This window comes from Rana temporaria, chromosome 6 (genome assembly GCF_905171775.1).
Source record: "Rana temporaria chromosome 6, aRanTem1.1, whole genome shotgun sequence".
In the NCBI taxonomy this organism is placed as follows: Eukaryota; Metazoa; Chordata; class Amphibia; order Anura; family Ranidae; genus Rana; species Rana temporaria.
The window spans coordinates 169,204,648-169,227,409 of NC_053494.1; the positions used below are offsets into that span (position 1 = coordinate 169,204,648).

General features: G+C 44.7%; 1 protein-coding gene across 4 annotated transcripts in view; it reads right to left on the reverse strand.

The window, feature by feature from the left end:
• The window catches only part of UBR3 (ubiquitin protein ligase E3 component n-recognin 3), a 266,744-nt gene that overhangs the window by 225,128 nt on the left and 18,854 nt on the right, over positions 1-22,762 (reverse strand). For all 4 annotated transcript variants that reach the window (XM_040357780.1, XM_040357782.1, XM_040357781.1 and 1 more), the window contains exon 2: positions 9,317-9,456. In XM_040357780.1, the coding sequence (XP_040213714.1) occupies positions 9,317-9,456 (140 nt within the window). The remainder of the gene's footprint in view (positions 1-9,316; positions 9,457-22,762) is intronic.

A 22,762-nucleotide genomic window follows, 5' to 3' on the forward strand; every position in this document is an offset into this window, starting at 1 on the left:
GGGGAAGATGACAGGCCAAATGGTAGGGCCCTGAATTGGAGATGCCATACTGATGTTCCCAGATTGATGGCCAGGCGAAGGAATTTTTGGGAAGCTGGTGCTATTGGCACATGTAAATAGGCATCCCTTAGGTCCAGGGATGCCATGAAGCAGCCTGGAGACAGCAGTTTTGTGATGGAGTAAATTGTGTCCATACGGAAGTGTTTGTACCGTATTGATCTGTTCAGGATCTTTAGATTCAGAATCAACCGGTATTTGCCTGAAGGTTTTTTTACAAGAAATATATGGGAATAAAACCCCCGACCCTCCTGCTGTTTCGGGACCTGGACAATGACTTCTTGTTGAATCAGATCCTGTAAAAGGTTCGTCATGGCTGAAGCCTTTTCCTGGTCTCTTGGAAGGGCTGTAATGTAAAACCTGCTTGGCGGACACTCCGAGAATTCCAGTTTGTAACCTTGTGAAATGATGTTCTTTACGAAAGGGCTTGTGGATATTTGACTCCACTGAGGGAGAAAGGATGACAATCTTCCCCCTACTGGAGTAGTTTTGTCATTTGTCTTTAGGGGTTTGATCTGGAGGAGATCTGAAGAGAACCCCACCTCTTCCCCTACCCTTTTGAGGAATCCAACGTTTTTTGTTGACATCTTCTCTATTTTTGTAGGGTTGTTGAACAGCACGAAAATTCTTTTTAAACGTCTGTTTCTTCTTGGCTGGGAAGGCCTTCTTTTTATCGGCCGTTCTATCTAAGACTGTTTCCAGGTCTGGCCCAAAAAGAAAATCCCCTGAAAAAGGGATGCCACAAAGTTTAATCTTTGAGGCTGTGTCCCCTGACCACGTTTTTAGCCAGACTGCACGCCTAGCTGAATTGACAAGTGCTGAGGATCTGGCTGCCATTTTAATTGATTCGGCTGATGCATCAGCCATGTACTTAATTGCATTAAGGATTAGAGGAAAGGAGTCTAAAAGGTCTTTCCTATGGGTGCCTGCTTCAATGTGGCCCTTCAGTTTCTCTACCCAGCATTCTAGGTTTCTTGCTACCACCGTGGAAGCCATGGCTGGTTTAAGGCTGGCGGATGCGGAGTCCCAAGCTTTTTTAAGGAGAGCATCTGCTCTTTTGTCCATCGCATCTTTCAAGACCCCCATGTCTTCAAAGGCCAGATCTGTCCTTCTAGAAACCTGTGAAAAGGCAGCATCCACTCTGGGTTTCTTATTCCAAACCTCGGTTTCTTTATTTTCAAAGGGAAATCTTCTCTTAAGAGATTTAGGTAGGAAGGGACCTTTTTTCGGATCTTTCCATTCTTTCTTAACTGTGTCGGATAACACTTTATGAACAGGAAAGACTCTATGTTTGGAGTCATCCATACCCTGGTACATTTTATCATGGACTGATAGTTGTACTCTTTCCTCCTGAATATCAAGGGTAGTGTAGATTGCACCTAAAAGTTCATCCACATCCTCCAGGGATAATTTATATTTAGAGGTTCTGCTTGCATCCTCTTCTTCCTCTTCCTCAGAGTCTATAAGTGAGGGAAGAGTACTTGTCCCTTCATCCCCAGAGTCCACCACTACTGGCCTGGAGGTGGAAGCTTGTGGGCTTGCTGGTGGTTGCTGGGGCTCAGTATGGACCGAACTCTGTACTAGCATAGATTTAACTGAACTAAGTGAGTCCGAAAGTTCCCTGACTGATGAAAATAATTCTTTAATTTGTTGAGAAGATTCCTCTTCAACTAGTTCTTTAATACATGATCTACACATGGCTTTCTGCCAAGAGTCTCTCAGAGGGTTTTTACAGGAAGGACATTTCCTTTGGCTTGGTGGATTTGCTGGTTTAGTTTTACTAGCAGTTTTCTCCTGAAACGAGAAATTAAACTGATTTAAATCAAAGCTCTATTAGCTAAGCAAGGGAAACCACCACCGTGCTAATACCACCACCAGAGTAAAAATGTCCCCTTTAAGAAGAAAGATAAAACATAGCAACCACCAGAGTTTCTGCTAGATGGCCCAGCACAAGCTTCCATCAGAGCAGAGCAGGCTCCCATAGGGAGGAAACAACAAAACACAACAATAGTAAGCCCATAAGGATCAGAATAAAAGGCACCATTGTACCCCTCTTACCTGGGCCTGACCGGTGCTGACGGCGCCTGCATCCGCCATCGCTGTAACTCTTTCCTCCATTGCAGAGAGACAGCTGTAGAGGAAACGCTGGGTTTTTGAGTTTCCCGGGCTCCGCGTCATCAATAGGAGCCGGAAACGGAAGCGCCGGTCAGAGAACCCGCCCTCTAGTCCCTGCGTTCCAGGCGCCAGGAGCCACAAGTGCCACGCCTCCACAGGAAACGCCGCGTCGCCGGCGTGACGTCACCCGCCAGACCGGGACCCGGAACCGACATGCAGGACATGTTTCTTTGAAAGAAACGGTACCTGCCCGACCACCGGGGCCAAAACCTGCGGACTCCGGGCACCAGACGCAGCATCCCCTATGGATCCCAAAGCTCCCGTGAGCAGGCGAGACCAGAGGACTCCGGAGCATCCCCCCTTAAAGGTACAGTGGGGGAGCTGGGATGGTTTAGTCGCAGCCTTAAAAAGGAAAAACAATGAGGGAAAAGCCTGTCTCCAGCCTTGGAGAGAACGCAGCTCCCTGGCTCCAACCTGATGCTTCCACCATGGCGGAGGAAACACAATAACTGAAGCCATGGTGGAAGAGGAGGGATTTAAAGCCTGTGGGTGTTTCCTACAGAAGAGGCGGAGCTGCGCTCTCTCCAAGGTTGTCCTGAAAGGCGATTTGAGAAAAGGATTTTCCAGGTAAGATCTGCTGTGGGCAGCAGGACAGGAAAGTATATTATCTCATCTTTACATGGCAACCTTTTAGCATTAATTTTGCAACAGTCAGAAACTGAACTAAATCGTACAAATCCTCCAGCCAGCTTACATTTTAATTAACCCCTTCCCATCAAACAAATGCATATATGCAGCTTCACTGAAAGGGGGGTCTTTTTCTGTAGAGCTGCATATGTGCATAGCATGCTTCCAGCACAGAGACCGAGCTGTCACCAGCAGCTCTGGGTCTCATACTGATGATCGGATGCTGGGAGGACCAGCTATTGATCACATGGTCGATGCGATAGCCTGTGACTGGCTATCACAGTGATCAGGTGCTGTACAGACTGCCCCTATATTTTCTCCTCTTGAATTAAGTTGAATAATAGACCAGGATTTGATCTAAGGGCCCTTTCACACCGTTGCGGATGAAAACGGGACATACATTGGTCCCTATGTGATTACGGGTGTCAGCGGATGACCATCCGCTGACACCCGTAATTGTCCGCCTCCGCAAAGATTCGCATTTGCGGACGGAAGAAAATCCTATTTTTCTTCCGTCTGCCGGATCGGATGAACACGGACATACGGTCCATGTTCATCCGATCCCCCACAGGGGAGAGCGGAGGAAAGACAGGGCGGTCCCTGCACAGTGTGCGGGGACCACCCTGTCAGCTGCCAGCTCAGCGGGGATTTTACAGAGGATCCCCGCTGAACGGATCATTACTGATCCGCCCGTGTGAAAGGGCCCTTAGTCAGTGCCAGGGTTTTAGGTAGGATAAAAAAATGTAATAAAAAAAAAAACAACATTGTTTATTTAGTATTAGTGTCTGATTACCAAGTTTACTAAACCAGGAGAGTACAAAATCTGGTGCAGCTCTGCAAAGAAACCAATCAGCTTCCAGGTTTTATTGCCAAAGCTTGATTGAACAAGCTAAAGTTACAATCTGATTGGCCACCATGGACAGCTGCACCAGATTGAGTGTTTCAGTTTTAGTAAATCTCTCCCTCAGCCCTGGTTCACACTGGGCTGCGGGAATGAAGCCGTGCGGGAATAAAGCCTGTTCGGCTTAACTCGCACCATTTCACTGCCGCTGGTCAGTCCCGATTTCAGCCGCGATTACAGAAACATCTGTGTCAATGCAAATCACGGGCTGAAATCGCAAAAAGTAGTACAGAAACTACATTTTGAAATCGGTGCAGCTTCCAAATGAAAGTTTAGTTCTACTTTAAGAATTATAAACTACCCGACTCATATAAATCTTGCAAGTCATAGTTTATTAATGAATACAAAACCTATATTGTAGTTAATACAATACTGCAACTTAATATTCACAGTGTTTATTTTCATCGGTAAGTCTTGGAAGAAAAACAGATATTCAGATGATCAGGACAGATCTTTAACAAGCCAAAGCAAAAAAAAACACTTACAATCTGTATATCTTCCCACAAGAAACATGTCACACACTGATATACACACACACACACACGTGTGTCAGAGCTGGAAGAAAGCAAAGCTTTTATCACTACTATTGCACCATTTATGAAAAAAATTGTAATGCAGAAGCAACTGGCATTTCTGCAAAAGGTCTCAAATGTATAGACTTGTAAAGGCGTATAGTATATACATGAACAGATTAAATAATATGTTGCGCTTTGGAAGCACTGCCCATTCACTGCAATGGGAATGGCGTTTTAGGATCGCTAAATACAGCGCTCCCAACCCGCCCCAAGGATGTTGCTTTCAGGACTTTTAGCAATGTCCCACAAAGGCACCACCCGTGTGTGAAAAGTCACACTGCAATGAATGGGAGGCAACGTTTGGGGGCTTCGCAGAGGCTATTTCTAGCGCTAAAGCGTCTGAAAACCACCCCAGTGTGAAAGGGGTCGAATTGTATGAATAAAATATCAAAGAAACAGCACCACACACAAACTTTCACATGGGCAGACCGTTCAGATCCGGCTGTCAGTTTTTTTCGGCGGACCTGAACGGACGCTCCATCCATCAGTTTGGCGGATCGGATGAAAACAGACTCTACAGTCTGTTTTCATCCAATCCCCCCATAGAGGAGATCTGACCGGTCCGTTTCTGTACAGTGTGTAGAGACAGACTTGTCATCCGCCGGCTCAGCGGGGATCAACGGAGCGATCCCTGCTGAGCAAGCGGATGTCTAAAAACAGACGCTCGTGTGAAAGAGCCCTAAGGGTAACCCAACAAAGTTTTACAGTACGCAACAGCATAGGAATCCTAAAAGCTGCATTTACTTTTAATGATTACATTATCTCATGACATTACAACCAACCAGCATACCCACAAAGAGAATAAAAAGTAAAGGGGGTTATACTCGCTGGCTAAACAAAAAAACAAAAAGCCCCACATACACCAGATTTCTCCACCTACTCTATACAGTGCAGATAAACAAATCTCCCGATGCAGCTGAAACAGAACAGCAGCTGTATCCGAGAGAATAGACAGATGGTAATTACGTTTTGTCACATATTTACATAACCGTTTCTCAAAAGAATACTTTCAGAATTTTTTTTTTTATATATATATATATATATATATATATATATATATATATATATATATATATATATATATATATATATATATATATATATATATATATATATATATATATATATATATATATATTATTTTTTATTTTTTTTCTTACACACAAACACAATTTAATCCCCATTTTATTTCCCCAAAAAATATGTAGTGTTCAGTAAATACATATACTCAAATAAGTCAAGCTTCAAAATTGTGTACACCCACAATAGTGTGAAAAGTTTTTAAAGACGAGACACACTTTAAAATTATGGACAATCTCAAAGGTACTCCTTCCTAAAATGTAAAAAAATAAAAAACGAATCATTTTACATTAAGCAGCAACATCCACACCTATAAGACAGCCAACGTTGCACACTGGTGTCGACTACTGTGTTTCTCTGAAAATAAGACCGGGTTTTATATTAATATTAGCTTCAAAAAATGCATTAGGGCTTATTTTCAGGGGATGTCTTATTTGTCCCATCTTCTCCCCCCTCTCCCTCCCTGTCAGCTCAGGAGTCTGAGCGTGTCTATAAATGTCCAGTGTGTGTCTTTATGCAACATTGCAGAAAATACTTTATTTGCAGCACCGCTGGGTGCCCACATGACCCGCCGGCGCACTTCTTCCCAGCTTCGAGCAATGCTGAGAGAGATGCAGAGATCCCTGCTCCGAGCCGTGCAGAAGGCTACCTGCTAAACACGTTCATAGAATGTATCAGGAAATCGCAGCAATAGGTCCAGTTGATTTTTTATGAACCAAAGTTAAATATCACAGCAGTAGTCAATACTTTAAGGGCTCTCCAATCTCCCTTCATCTAAAGTGTGCAAAATTATGGATGTACTATCTATATGGTGCATGGTTTAGTTCTGATGAAGCTGGACTAATGAGCCCATGAAATGCATTGGGTACTCATGTGACTCTTACTTTGCCAAATAAAAATCAAAACGGATCCATTAAAAATCATTGGCGCTCGCACTTAACTTTTTGTATTACTACTTTGGTGACCTATGCTGCGTATACTAGTTTACAGAAGGTTACGCCATGCCTGAAAATTATCCTTTATACTAGTGTCCAGCGTGCAAGCAAAACTTCAATCTCAGAACAGAACAGTAGAAACAGCCATTGCTGATGCAATCCAAAGTCACCTGTAGTCTGAGAGGCTGGCTTGTCAACTGTATGCCATGACTAAGGACTAACGTCCGAAACACGTAGGCGGTTTTACAGCTTTGTACATGCATTTAAGCACTTTAGCCCCGGAAGGATTTGTCCCCTTACTGACCAGGCAATTTTTTTGCGATACAGCACTGTGCCGCTTTAACTGACAATTGCTGAACCTAAACAAAATTGACGTCCTTTTTTTCCCCCCACAAATAAAGTTTTCTTTTGGTGGTATTTGATCACCTCTGCAGATTTTACTTTTTGCATTCCAAACAAAAAATAAATAAATAAATAATAAAATAAATAAAAAGAAAAAAAAAAAAGGATAGACAATTTTGAAAAAAACATAACAAAAAAACAAACACACACACACCACTATTTTATCATTTTTGCTATAATAAATACCCCCAAAAATAAAAATAATCAGATTGGGCCAATATCTATTCTTCTACATTAAAAAAAAAAAAAAAAAATTATACCAAAAATATCGCAATAAGCATATATTGATTGGTTTGGGCAAAAGTTATAGCATCTACAAAATAGGGGATAGATTTCTGGCATTTTTATTGTTAATTATTTTTTTTTCTAGTAATGCCGGTGATCAGCGATTTTTATCAGGACTGCGATGGACAGATCTGACACTTGGCGCATTTTTGGGACCATTGACATTTATACAGCGATCAGTGCTATAGATAGCCACTGATGACTGTATAAATGTCACTGGCAGGGAGGGGGTTAACACTAGGGGTGATAAAGGGGTTAAATGTGTTCCCTAGGTGTGTTCCAACTGTAGGGGGGGTGGGCTGCCAAGGACATGACAGATCACTGTTCCCGATCACTGGGAACAGTAGATCCCTGTCATGTCCCCTGTCAGAACGGGGAATCGCCTTGTTTACAAAGGCAGTTCCCCGTTCTGCCTCTGTAATAGGCGATCGCAGGCCGCCAACGTACATTGATTGATCTGATGTTCTACGTATTGTCCTGAACATCAGGCCTGTTTTTTATTGTTTTTTAATATTTATGAGCACCGTTATGGAGTTGATATCTGTCTAGATAAATTGTGGTATTAATTATGTACCCATTTTTATGAAATTGCTATATTTCTGTAAGAGTTCCTTTTCATGTCCCCTTGTAAAAGGTTATTATTTATTCCCTGTTATACTGGTTTCCAACCACATGATGGAGTTCCATCCATAGATATTTCCATTGGGTGTACTTTATTTATCCACCACATGAGGGAGCATCGGATGGCCAAGGCATAGTTATTTTCAGTCGTTGTACTGATGTGAGGATCCTATTGGTCCCTCTCCCTTTGAGACAGAAACACCTGCCTATTAAACACACCGTGTTATCAACCCTGCACGTAATCATTAGCCCGCCGACATGTTGACAACCGTCTCCATGACGACGCGGCGCACTATATAAGTCACCGCCTTCACCTACGGCTCCAGATCCTATGATTAAGTGGCGTGACCAGCCACGTAACGCGTGAGGCAAGCTGTGAGCCGTCAGTGACGTCATCTTTGCTCTCGGCCGGGAGCAGAGAGGTTCATTACATTGGATATTGCAATTTGAAATGTGAGTGTTTTATTGCCTTTATTAAAGTACCATTTTGCGATTTTACACATTGTGAGCGTTATTCCTCCTTACATGCACTTTGTGGGAGCCATTGATTCAATGAAAGAGGGATTGGAATTGTGATAATACGCTGCTGCTGTGTTTTAGAAGTGAAAGTGATCTGCAGACATATTGGGGAAGTGAAGCTGCGGCCAGTGGGAATTCATAAGGCTTAATTTAAGCCTCCTAGAGGTGAGAGGCTGGTACTACTGGTCACCTGGAGTGGAGCACGTTTTTTGGGATTTTTCTTTGAGCACTGCACTTTAAGATTTATCCTGTGGACATCAAACCACTTTCGGGCTGCATGTCTTGGATTTTTCTCTAGATTGTTATTTTGCACATTAATTATTCACAATTGCATGAAGACTTTCTCACTATATTTATTCTCAATGAGTTTGGACTTCAGTCTTATTGATATACATTGGATGAAATTTCCCTTTTGCACTTTATTAGCACCTATTTATGCACTTAATATTTGCACAGTATATTTAATGTTATATTTGATGTCATCACTGTTATATTCATTGACTATTTATTTATATATCATCAGTGAGCACATTACACTTTATTGCTAGTCATATTTATATGTATATATTTTTTTATTATTGGTAAGCGCCCCAACACCCCTCATTCCTCATATACTTTTAGTGTGCGAACATTATTTAGTTGTGGCCGCTGCCTAGTTATTAGTTCATTATAATACTTATGGTGGACATATTATCCATTAATTATTAGCTATTCTCAGGTATTAGTGTGGCTCGCGCATTAGTTTCCCTCATTGCTCAGTACATCGAGTCTGCCCAAACCGCAGGCACGCTTCCGCAGCGGGTGCGCACCGCCTGTCTGCAACTGTGCCTGCGCAAGCCACCGTACAGCTACGCAATTTTCCGCAGGAGAGCCGACCTGCCACTGTCTAACTACGGCGGCTGGTCAGAAAACGGTTAATAAAGAAATACTATTTTAGATGTCATCCGAGTGTTGACCATCCCTTTCCTTCTTGTCAACTGTATGACCTCATACATAACCTTTGACTGGCAGTTTGTGAGGTCAAGCAGCAGTTCTAACTTTTCCCTACCTCATCCAAAACTAGAAAGTGGCTAGATTTTAATATTGTTTACATATAATGAAGACACAGGAATCAAAGCATTATGCTCATACATAATTACCTGGCTCACTGTAGCCATCTCTCAAGTACTGAATTAGATAGAAGATGAAGCGAGGGATCACTAGCTCAGTCATCACCAGTAAATCTTGTGGCACGGCAGGAACACATGAGCTAGATTTCACACTGTGACGCTTGCAAAATCTGAAAAAGAGATTGAAAAAAGGAATTTAAACATTTATGTCATTATGGTGGACTGTAAAAGTGGTCATAGATGGATCAAAACTTGGCTGGTTCAGACAGGGGTGAGCAAATTTCAATCAGCGTCTGGCCACCCCCGTTTGACAAAATCGTATGAACAAGTTGGAAAACTTATCAAGTGTCTTCACAGCTGCTGATCAATGTATTCTGACAGTGCCAAGTCCTGCTGTCAGAACGCAAAACATTAATATCATACAGTATATGGCCAGCTTAAAAAGGGATATTAACCCTTTCATGCCTAAGCCCATTTGTGACATTTGGTGTAAACAAGTTAAAATCTGTATTTTTGGCTAGAAAATTACTTAGAACCCCCAAACATTATATATATATTTTTTAGCAGAGAATAAAATGGCGATTGTTGCAATATTTTATGTCACACGGTATTTGTGCGGCGGTGTTTTAAACGCAACTTTTTGGGAAAAATTTACTTTCATGAATTTAAAAAAAATGAAAAAGTAAAGTTAGCCCAGTTTTTTTGCATAATGTGAAAGATAATGTTACGCCAAGTAAATAGATACCAAGCATGTCACGCTTTATAATTGCACGCACTCGTGGAATGGCGACAAACTACGGTACCTAAAAATCTCCATAGGCGACGATTTAAACTTTTTTTACGGTTACCAGGTTAGAGCTACAGAGGAGGTCTAGTGCTAGAATTATTGCTCTCGCTCCGATGATTGCGGCAATACCTCACATGTGTGATTTGAACACCGTTTTCATACGCGGGCGCGACTTCCGTATGCGTTTTCTTTGTTGCCCAAGCTCGCAGGGAGGGGGTCGCTTTAAAAAAAAAATTTTCTTATTTAACCACTTCAATACAGGGCTTTTATACACACATCCATACCGGGCCTATTCTGGCACTTCTCTTCTACATGTACAAATCATAATTTTTTTGCTAGAAAATTACGCAGAACCCCCAAACATTATATATGTTTTTTTAGCAGACACCCTAGGGAATAAAACGACGGTCATTGAAACGTTTTATCTTGCACGGTATTATAATTTTTCAAACACCTTTTTTTTGGAAAAAAATTGTTTCATGAATTAAAAAAATAACAAAACAGTAAAAGTTAGCCCAATTTTTTTGTAAAATATGAAAGATGTTACACCGAGTAAATAGATACCCAACATGTCACGTTTTACAATTGCGCACACTCATGGAATGGCGCCAAACTTCGGTGCTTAAAAATCTCCATAGGCAACGCTTTGAAAATTTTTACAGGTTACCAGTTTAGATTTACAGAGGAGATCTAGTGCTAGAATTGTTGCTGGCACTCGGCGATACCTCACATATTTGTTTTAAACAGCGTTTACATATGTCGGCGGGACTTGCGTGTGCGTTCGCTTCTGCGCGCAAGCTACTGGGGACAGGGGCGTTCAAAAAATGTTTTAATTTCTTTTTTTTTTTTTTTACATATTTATTTTTTTACACTTTTTATTTTATTTCATTTATTATAACTTTTATTCCTATTACAAGGAATGTAAACATCCCTTGTAATAGGAATGTGTGTGACAGGTACTCTTTATGGAGAGATGGGGGGGTCAATAAGACCCCACATCTCTCCTCCAGGCTGGAAAGCATGAAATCGGTAAAAAAAAATTCACCGATCTCATGCGTACTGTTGCTTAGCAGCCGCAATTGCGGCTTTGTTTACTTACGGGGACCCAGGCGTGACGTCATCACATCGCGCCCGGGTCCTCCGATGGTCATAGAGATGACTGGTGACCATCTGGTCACCAGTCATCTCTATGCTTCCTGCCAGCGCTGGACGATTCGTTCTCCGGGCCCCCGATGGCACGGGAGAGCCCGGAGAAGCACCGGATGGCGGCGGGAGGGGGGGGGATGGTCCCCTCCCGCCGCCTGTAAGAACGATCTAGCGGCAGGACCGCCGCTATGATCGTTCTTACGGTGTGCAGAATCGCCGGCAGAAGAGAAGGATATCTGAATGATGCCTCTGGCTGCAGGCATCATTCAGATATCCCCCCCACAAAGCCCAGGACGTCATATGACGTCCACTCTGAACGGTAGAGGTTCTTTGTGGACGTCATTTTACAATGGGCCGGTTTTGAAGTGGTTAATTTATTTTTATAATATTAAATTGTGTTTTTTTTTTTTTTTACATTTTGATCACTTTTATTGCTGTCACAAGGAATGTAAACATCCCTTGTGACAGTAATAGGTGGCGACAGGTACTCTTTATGGAGAGATCAGGGGTCTAAAAGACCTCCTTTGCACTTCAAAGTATTCAGATCGACGAAAACGGCAAAACCACACACACACACACACACCTCTCCAATGCTTTGACAATTGCTAGTAACAGCACATGGGTAAATAGTAAGAGAAATACTTGTAAACCCAAATCTTTACCATTGATAGCACCAATACATAAATGAATGAATGGTAACATTTTCTGAAGACACCAAAGGCAGGCAAGTGACCAAAGGCATTTGGACACATGACTTCAGCAGGATCATAGAGGATTCAGAATAGATAACAAAATATAATGCCCAGGTTTTCAGTCCTGAAGCAGAATATCTGGCCTACTTTGCATCACCATTGGTCAAGTGAGAATCAGGGATGGACTGGCCATTGGGACTACAGGTAGTTTCCCGGTGGGCCGATAGCTCAGTGGGCCGGCTTCAGTGACAGCAGACCGCTGCCCCCCTCCGCTCCTCTGTGTCTCCCTTCCCGCAGCGCTCACCTGGGGGGAATAGAGAAGCAGGGGGAGGACCAGAGGAGCAGGAGGGACGACAGAGGAGCATGGGGGGAGGGGGACAGACAGCTGACTTAACAGCTATGGCCTGGGAGTTTCTCACTATTGACTAATCTTGTCCCATAAGGTGGGGCACCGAACTGATTATTTTCCCGTGGTGAATTAATGTCTAGCTTCCCCACTGGTACTGCCTATAAAAGTACCATTACCAGCCCTTCTACTCTAATAATGTAGAACGGCTAGTGGCTAATGAAGGGGGAGCAGGGACTTGGGTGGCCTGGGGAGGGGGGGGGGGGTTAGTTGCGAGAGTTGTCCGGCCACCATGGGAGAGACCCGTCAAAGTGGGCCAGTCTGGATGAAGTCCGGGGCCCGAATTGTTGTCCCAGTCCAGCTCTGGTGAGGCTGCCCTCCATGAACCAATAATGGGGCCTGGGAGGGTACAGACCCAAGTTCTGAATTCAGCATCTGCAGCTGGTATTTGCATGGTAGAGCTGCCAGGCATGCTGAAGATGAGATTTGCTTTAAAGGCCACTATAGAATTTTTAGGATAGTCATCTTCAACATATTTTTAATTAAATGGTTTAACAGAACACACAATATTTAATGCAAAACTTCAGCCAAAAAAAAAAAAGAATAAAATGAATAGCTCATTAAAACATAAAAGTCCAAAATCAGATTGTCGTGCAATATTCAACTCCAATCCATAGATTAATCCCCTGCAGTCCTTGGTCCGATAGCCAGTAACATTCAAGCTACTGGTGGTTGCAGACCAGCCCCAGCCAGTGACTGGACAGTGAAAGAAGAAGCAGAACAGCATTCTGTTCTCTCCTATCAATATGCTTTTGTCAGCACATGAACTGATAGGCTTTGTACTACTACTTCCTCCCACCCCATCAGGTGATTTCCAGAGGCCGATACCAGTTTAATATTAAAGACAGGATGCGCAAAAAAAAATTTTTTAAGGATGTATTCACGATTATATGCAGTATTTCTGTCTTTTACGTACATCTAAAAGTACACCTAAAAAAAGGCGCATAGATAGATAGATAGATAGATAGGATAGTTTTTGGATAGAGTGGAGAGGGACAAGAACACCTGCCAGATTTCTATTGTACCCTCTCTATTTGTCCTGTTTACCATAATCATTAAAAGTGAAAATAAGAGAAAATCCCAAATTTTGGGTTGGCCCCAGAAAACAGAAGGGAAAACTTCTAATGGGGACACTATTTTTGGTGGCCTGGGGGTCCACAGGTTATTCCCTTAAAGGAGTTGTAAAGATAAAAAAATTTATAAAAAAAATTCTAAATAGCTTACTTTACCTTAGTGCAGTCCTCCTTCACTTACCTCATCCTTCCATTTTGCTTTTAAATGTCCTTATTTCTTCTGAGAAAATCTCACTTCCTGTTCTTCTGTCTGTAACTCCACGCAGTAATGCAAGGCTTTCTCCCTGGTGTGGAATGTCATGCTCGCCCCCTCCCTTGGACAACAGGAGAGTCAGGACGCCCACTAACACACAGCTCCTTTCTCCCATATGCAACGTAGAGATTGTCCCGACTCCCCTGTAGTTCAAGGGAGGGGGCGAGCACGACACTCCACACCAGGGAGAAAGCCTTGCATTACTGTGTGGAGTTACAGACAGAAGAACAGGAAGTGAGGATTTCTCAGAAGAAATAAGGACATTTAAAAACAAAATCGAAGGATGAGGCAAGTCAAGGAGGACTGCACTAAAGTAAAGGAAGCTATTTAGGGGGGAAATTTTTTTTAACCTTTACAACCCCTTAGAGGTTTGACCTTAAATTATATGGTTTTATTAAATCTGAAGACAAAAATCTGCAGAAAATCTAATAGTGTGTATGGGCCTTTATACTATCCACAGTTATATGGGGGGGGTCACTTTTTTCCATACAATTACATTTACCAGTACAACAAGTAGGGATACCAATTTTCTACTGGCGAGTACGAGTAGCGATACTTGTACTCAAGTACTCGCTGATACCAATTAATGATACCATTGCGGTGCGATTTAAGCCAAAACAAAATGAATGGGCTCAAATCTCACTGCAGAGTATTGCATGAGATTTGAACAGGTATGCTATGCAATTCCTGTCCTGTGTGAACAGGGGCTGAAGTCGCTATGACAAGTCTGGGTTCACAAAAAGAGTGGTGCGGAAAAACTAATGCAATTCGGACAGGAATCGCACCACATTCCTGTTCAAATCACGTGCGATTCTTGGAAGTGAGATTTGAGTCCAAACATTTTGTATGGGCTCAAATTGCTTTGGTTTTAGGTATCAGAGCATTTGCATGAGTAAAGTACGCATGCAAATGTTTGGTATCGGCACTGATACAAGTATCGGTGCAACCCTAACAAACAAAGAGTTATTTATACCATCAATGCATAGTAAAACCAACACCATTTATGACAGTATTTAACAAGCTCCTACATAAGCATATTGCTTCCTTACATATACTTATTTTTCCAAGCACGCGTTATTTTAACTCGCTTTGTACTGTTCTTCAATAATAGAGTGAAAGAAAAAAGTATTGATTATACAAAGAGATCACAGAGGGCAAACCCATAATCCAAATACAAGGAATACACAATACCATAGTCATCACAAACGTCATGTAGGAAAAAGCTGGGGTGCAGACATTTAACAAGTAACTAAATGTAACACATCCCACAATACTCAGAGTGACCCACGTTAAAAGAAGTGGAAATTGGGCTATCCCCCCACACGTGACCTAGGGCCGAAACTGGGGACATGCCCCTTCCCTAGAGGATCAAGCCCAAAAATATCTGGTAAAATCATACAAAGGGGGGAGGGGGTGTGAAGAAGTAGGAAAAATAATGATCAGGAGCCTAGACCTTGGACCCCAAAGAGTGGGAAAGATGGAAAATTGGATGAAAAGAAAGGGAGAGAAGAGAGGCAACGGAGGAAACCCGGTAACAGCATTCACCCAGCTCTTCTGAACACCTCTCCAATAAACACATGGGTAGAGATAGGGTTGTCGCGATACCGATACTAGTATCGGACCGATACCAAGCATTTGCCCGAGTACTTGTACTCGGGCAAATGCTCCCGATGCTTCACCCGATACTTGTACTGTCAGCGGTGATCAGTGCATGGGGGAGTTACAAGCACCGATCACCGCTGTATAGATTTAAAAGTAATTTCCAGGTTTCCAGTCACTTTCAATGTTTGGTCCAAGCTGGCCACCAAGTGATACTTATACTGTAATAGCATCAGTTACATACAATATGGCAGCATTGCGTTCCGCAGCAGTACGAGAGACTTCCTGTCTGCCGCCAAAAGAAAATCAAGTTGGCTTAAATTCTCCTTAGTCATTCAGGAGAAGCATTGTATCTGTAGCGCTAAATACAGTACATGGCTTCCTCTGATTGGCCGATGTGGAGAGGTGGATGACATCACACTCTCCACCTTAGTCAATCAAGGGAAGCTTTGCATTAATTGATAAAAAATACAACAAGGCTTCCCCTGAATGGATGAGAAACCTTTAGGCCGACTTTATTTTGGTCTGGCAGAAGACAGGAAATCACCCGTACTGCTGCGAATCTCTATGTCCCCACATTGTATGTAGCGGATGCTACTAGAGTACGATGCAGTGCACACAGCAGCCAAATCACTTGGCAGTGAAAATTGGTCATTTTGGCCAGCTAAAAGTAAAGAAGATTTAATACATAACTGGATTTTTGTATTCCGTTTTGCAGTCCAGGTTAAGACCTTTATTTGAACAAGTACCGTATTTATCGGCGTATAACGCGCACTTTTTTCCCCTGAAAATATGGGGGAAATCACGGGTGCGCATTATACGCCGATACTGTACCTGTGTGTACCTCGGCTCGGAGGGGAACGAGTGCTGCCGAGCGCCGCGGGAAATTATCGCGCTGTCTCTCCTGTTTACTCAGCACACGTCACACACACATTCCCGCTTCCGCCACCGGCATTGGACCAGTGTTCTATCAATCACAGAAGCTGGTCCAATGCCGATGGCGGAGGCGGGACTGTGTGTGTGACTGCCGCCGAATGAACAGGAAATGACGGCTCGGCGATTCCCACGAGAGAAGGTGAGGCTGCATAGGCTGTATTTGGGCACAGGCTGCATTTGGGCACAGGCTAGGCTGCATTGAGGCTGCAGATGAACCACAAAATTTAAAAAATGATTTTTTTCCTGAAACTTCCCTCTGAAATCGGGATGCACGTTATACGCCGGTGCGCGTTATACGCCGATAAATACGGTATGTAATATTATGCAGAATAAATGAAGAAGTAGGAAGGTAAATCTGCCTAGTAACATTACACTGTAGGAAAGCCAATAGGCTTGAGATGCTGGTCAACTTAACGCAAGCCAACTGTGTTCCTCCGTTTTCTACATACTGGTATGTGGCCTCATTGGCCCTCAGAAGTGTGTTGCCGGCAATTCTTCCCTAAAATGTGCCATTAGTGATGACTGAAGCATTGCTTTTTTCCTGTTCCTCGCCATTGCTATGACAACACAAGCTCTTTTCTGAAGTGCACTATAGAAATCAGATGAATTATACCGCACATAAGAAACATTCAGTTATATAATAGATAATTACATTTTGCTTGATTTCATGAACAGTATAGTCAAACATTATTGGGGGAATTTACTAAAACTGGAGCAGACAGAATCTGGAGCAGCTATGCATTGTTACCAGTCAGACTCTCAGCTTGTTCAGTTAAAGTGGTTCTAAAGGCAGAAGGTTTTAAGGTAAAAACAAAAACTCCTGGGAACAAGCCCCCCCCCCCATCACGATTAAAGTGGAGGTTCACCCAAATAACATCTATATCAGACCAACTTCTTTATACTTCTAACATGTACAGTCCGCATTTTTTCTTTTTTTTACGCTGTACATACCGTATAATCTTTATTTGCAATCTGGCTTCCGGGTACTTCTCCCCGTGGGAGTAGGCGTTTCCAAGCCGAGGAGGAATGTCCTCTGGGAGGTCGCCCAGATGATTGGCGTCCTTTCAGAAAAAGTTCACCCCATCGGATAAGGCCCCGCCCCCCGTATTGCATAGGCGCGTCACGAGTCACAGCGTTTCCGAAATAAGTCGAACATGAAGAAGCTCTATACGGCGCCTGCGCAGTCAGCTCTACACGGCTCCTAGTCGGCACGCAGGCGCCGTATAGAGCCGACTCGCATCTCTGCATGTTCGGCTTCTTTCGGAAACGCCGTGACTCGTGACGCGCCTACGCAATACGGGGGGCGGGGCCTTATACGCCAGGGTGAACTTTTTCTGAAAGGACGTCAATCATCTGGGCGACCTCCCAGAGGACATTCCTCCTCAGCATAGAAACGCCTACTCCCGCGGGGAGGAGTACCCGGAAGCCAGATTGCAAATAAAGATTATACGGTATGTACAGCGTAAAAAAAAAAAAAAATGCCTACTGTACATGTTAGAAGTATAAAGACGTTGGTCTGATATAGATGTTATTTGGGTGAACCTCCGCTTTAAATGGATGTACATGAGAGCAATGTCTCTCCCTGGTGTATCTCTCCTTATTGGCTCACACAGCAGAGGGAGCCATTGGGGCCTGCTGCTGTCAATCAGTGAGGAGAGAATGGTGGTGGTGGGGGCAAGCCATATATTGTGTGTGAATGGACAATGTCCATTCACAGGAGTGCAGATCGAGAGCAAGCCTGCTGTAATGCCCCTATAGCAAGAGGCTTAATATTGAGGGCACTGGGCAGGGGGAAGGAGCCAGAAAAAAAAAAAAGCGGATCGGGGTGGCTTACACAGAGCGAGTAAAGTGTAACATGTTAGCTATTTAGAAAAAAAAAAAAAATACAACCTTTACAAAATCACTTTAAAGTGGTTGTAATGGCAGTTTTTTTATTTCAATGCATTCTATGCATCAAAGCAGCTGCAAACCTGAAAAAAAAAAAAAAAAGCATAATATGCTAGTATGCATCGCATACTAGCACATTATGAAATACTCACCTTAGAACAAAGCCCTTTCAGCAGCGCCCGGTCACCGACATCTTCTCCTGTACTTTCTTCTGGGATTGCTGGCCCTGGAAATGGGAGTGGCCAGAGACGCAATGACATCGCTCCTACTCAGACACAAAAGCCCTCAGTTCTGGCAAGAAGCTCTGAATTTCCATCACAGTAAGCCAAACTTTCAGAGCGCATGCACCGCTGGCATCGGCAGCTGCATGCAGGGTGAATATTTCCTAAACCGTACAGGTTTAGGAGATGATCATTTTACCTACACGCAAGTCTTATTATAGGCTTACATGTATGTTAAAAAAAAAAAAAAAAAAAAACACATAAAATAGGATTTTTTGTACTCACCGTAAAATCCTTTTCTCTGAAGTCCATGGACGGACACAGCTCCTTAAATCTTGACAAGTGGGTTATGTTCCCTGTTTACAGGAGAGGACTAGGCAGAAACATGTTAAATAGTTAAATACATGTTACATTAACAGAGTTGAACAGCCCCGCCCAGGGGGCGGTCCCTCCAGACATAACCCTCCTCACTGCAGCTTGCAGCCTCAGTTCGTAACAAGCAGTACAAACCTAAAAAGGAGGGGTGGGAGCTGTGTCCGTCCATGGACTTCAGAGAAAAGGATTTTACGGTGAGTACAAAAAATCCTATTTTCTCTTATCGTCCATGGACGGACACAGCTCCTTAAATCTTGACAAGTGGGACGTCCCCAAGCAGTGTCAAAAAACGAGGGGTGGGAAATATATCAGTAAAAACAATTTTAACTTCACCCCAAAACAAGCAGAGCTCCTCAACGGAGGAGGTGCAACTTTAAACAGCCGCCGGCAAAAACTAGCGGCTGAAAAAAACATCATAAGATGCACTCACAGCAACCATGTAAATTCTGGAAAAAGCGTGAACGGACGAGCAAATCGCCGCCTCGCACACCTGTGAGACCGACGCATGATGTCGGGAAAAAAAAAAAAAAAACCCAGGAAGCACCAATTGCCCTGGTCGAAAGTGCCGTGACCGGAAAGGGGGGCCCGCCCTTAGGAGCATAGGCCTGTATGACGGCCTGCCCGATCCACCGAGAAATGGTGGTCGACGAGACCGCCAGGCCCTTTTGTGGACCAGACACCGACACAAAAGAGAGTCAGAAGCTCCGAAATGGAGCCGTAGTAGGCTGGTATACCCGCAAAGCGCGTACCACGCCTAAAGTATGAAAGGCCGAAACCTCCTTCGGAAGAAGGGAAGGTCGCGGGCGCACCATCACCTAATCCTTATGGGGGATCAAGCATGGCGGCTTGCAAGACAAGACCGCCAACTCAGAAACCCCTCTAACAGAGGTAAAGGCCACTAAAGGGGCCACCTTCTGAGATAGTGTCAAGAGAAAATCTCTCTGATGTTTCCAAAAGGAAGGTTCCTGAAGAACCGAGAGCACCAGAGTCAAAACTCATGGGGGAAGAGATGGGCCAAGAGGGGAAAGTATATGACAAACCCCTTGCACACAAAAAAAGGGGACCCACCAGGGAACGGGCCGCAAAAAGGCCACTAAAAGAACACAGCCAAGGCTGAAATCTGCCCCCAAACGGTGCTTTAAGCAATTTTTAGATCCAATCCAAGCTTTAAAAACAGCAGGACCCTGGACATTGAAAGTACGCCCGTGGACGTCACTCCATCCCTTCGCACCAAGAGAGGTGCGACGGTAGATCCTCCGGAAGAAGACTACGGTGCCCTGTTGAGATGACCGAGTCAGACAGACCCTGGTCACCTAAAGTCTGGCTTCCAATAACCATGTTAAGCAAGTCAGTGACTGTACAACAGGAGGAAGTATGGGACCTTGAGACAGGAACCTCCTGCCCTGGCAATCGCCAGGGTGCCTCCGCTACCAGGCGCCCGATATCAGCGTACCAAGGACGCCGAGAGTAATCTGGAGCGATTAGAATCATCGGGATCTCCTCAGCATCCACTCTGTGGAGCGGCCGAGGAAGCAACTACCATGGAGGAATGGCAAAAAATCACCGATACAGACCCCACAGGGCCACCAGCGCGACTGACGCGTCTGTACAAGATCACTAGACCTGGCCACTAACTGACACCCTTGCGGCGGAGACAAGCTGCCAGGAGATCCATGCCATGTGAGGCTCACCTCCTGCAAGGGAGCCGAAACACCCCAAGCACAAAGACCAGTCGCCCTGGTCCAGCATCTGGCGACTCCAGTAGTCTGCCTGCCGGCATACCTGATGGTAGACTGAAGCCACGGCCGTGGCGTTGTCCGGCTGAAACCAGATTGGTCGACCACAAGGAGAAGCATTGGCCTAAACGTTTAACATCCACCCGAATCTTCGGAGGGTCTGACAATAAAAACTCTGTGGGAATCACAGGTGCTAACACCTGCTGCCACCACCAGCATGTGGGGAAGGACCCAGATACTGACTCCAATATTTACATATAGTGTGTATTATAATATGCACACCTGTCCATACAAATAGACAAAAGCTCCTAGAGCCCTATTCAGGGCCTCTCACCCACTTGCTGCGCTGACCAGGGGTAACCAGGGGACTCCCTCAGGAGGAGACTGCCCAGTGCTGCCTGTGAGAGGAAAAGAACCGTGAGGTAACTTTTGCAGGGACCTGTGTTTAAACAGGAAAAGCCTCATAGGGCTGTTTTATTTAAGGACAAGTCACAGATACAGCATAAAAAGCAAAACCATTACAGGTGTCACCAATCAGTCAGCGTCTGCTGAAGTATAATCATAAACATCTGTGCTCATCACAGGGCTTTTTACCTCACAGGAAAGCCCAATACAAAAAAGAAAAAACACAGGCCAGATAACACAGTCCCCTCAGGAAGGCCCCCTCCCCCCTGACAGCAGCAATGTTAGCAATGCAGCAAGGGAAAGGAGCAGGGAAGTAAGGGGAAGGGACCCCCGAACCCCAGGAATGCCCAGCTGTACCAACCCACCGAAGCAGGAGGGACTGTACTTACCCGTCCGAGCGAGGACTCGCTGACGCATTCCTGACAGACCTACAACCGCAATGGAGGTAGCTGTCGGCCCGGTCCACTGTGATTGAGACAACACCACAGCCCAGTCATATGTGGACCTCGGAGCAAAGCTCACCGGCCACCCCAGGAGTCATGAGGTATGGCGTGGCAGACCAAGCCTCTTTGCAAAGGTGTGCCCACGCTTGCTGGTCGGACTGAGTAGACTACAAGGATCTATAATATCCAGCCTGTCTCTCAGCCAACAGTTGAAAGAAGATTCTTCAAGAAAAAGTAAAGTAAAATAAAATAAAATTTCTCCTCAGGGCGCTGGGCCCAAAGGGAGCCATACGTCCTTCTCCTTTGCTAGGCAGAACGAAACTGAGGCTGCAAGCTGCAGTGAGGAGGGTTATGTCTGGAGGGACCGCCCCCTGGGCGGGGCTGTTCAACTCTGTTAATGTAACATGTATTTAACTATTTAACATGTTTCTGCCTAGTCCTCTCCTGTAAACAGGGAACATAACCCACTTGTCAAGATTTAAGGAGCTGTGTCCGTCCATGGACGATAAGAGAAAGTGGGGTTTTCAACCGTTTTAAGTAGGGGTGCAAAGGATCACAGTTGATCCGTGATCCGAACGGGTCACCCCCTTCGGATCGGAACACTGTGATCCGCGGATTGCCACGGCTCCGGAGCTAGGCCGAAGCCGCAGCCTTTCCTAATGTTATGGCCGTGGCTTCGGCCTACCTCCGAAGCCGCGACCATAACGCTAGGAAAGGCCGTGGCTTCGGCCTAGCTCCGGAGCCGCAGGAACAACATTAGAAAAGGCCGCGGGTTCGGCCTAGGTCCGGGACCGCGGCCATCTTGGTACACCCGGCGGCAGCCCTCCTCTGTTTACACCCACAGAGGAGCCCGCACTCGTGGGACACACCGCTCGGGGAGTGTCTGTCGGTACTACCTGGAGGGGTGGGTCTCTGTACTGAGAGGGGGGTCACTGTACTGAGAGAAGGGGGGGTCTCTGTATTGAGAGGAGGGGGGGGTCTGCACCAAGGGGGTACTATAGTTGGTGGGGGGGGGGGGAGATGTGGATATTACAGTGGGGGAGATTTTTTTTTTTTTGCCGACCTGAAAAATGATCCGATCCGTGACTCCTGATCCGAGGAACGATCCGAACCGTGAGTTTTTTGATCCGTTGCACCCCTAGTTTTAAGCTAAAAGGCATTCTTGCCTGAGCCCCCTCTAGATCCAGTGATATTGTAGGAATGTCTCGGCTGCCCAGGAATCCCCTCCTCATAGGCTGAGACAGCAGCAGGACAGTCAGTCAATGAGAAGAGAAGGGGGGCAGCGCCAGGTCTGAATGGACACACGGAGCTGCAGCTTGGCTCAGGTGCCCCCATAGTAAGCTGCTTGCTGTGGGGGCACTCAACAGGAGGAAGGGACCTGAGAAAAGGAGGGTCAGGGCTGATCTGTGCAAATCTACTGCACAGGGCAGGGAAGTATGACAGGTTTGTTATTTTTACCTAAAAACTAAATAAGGAGAGACTTCACAATAACTTTAAAACTTCATTAGTTTTACTAA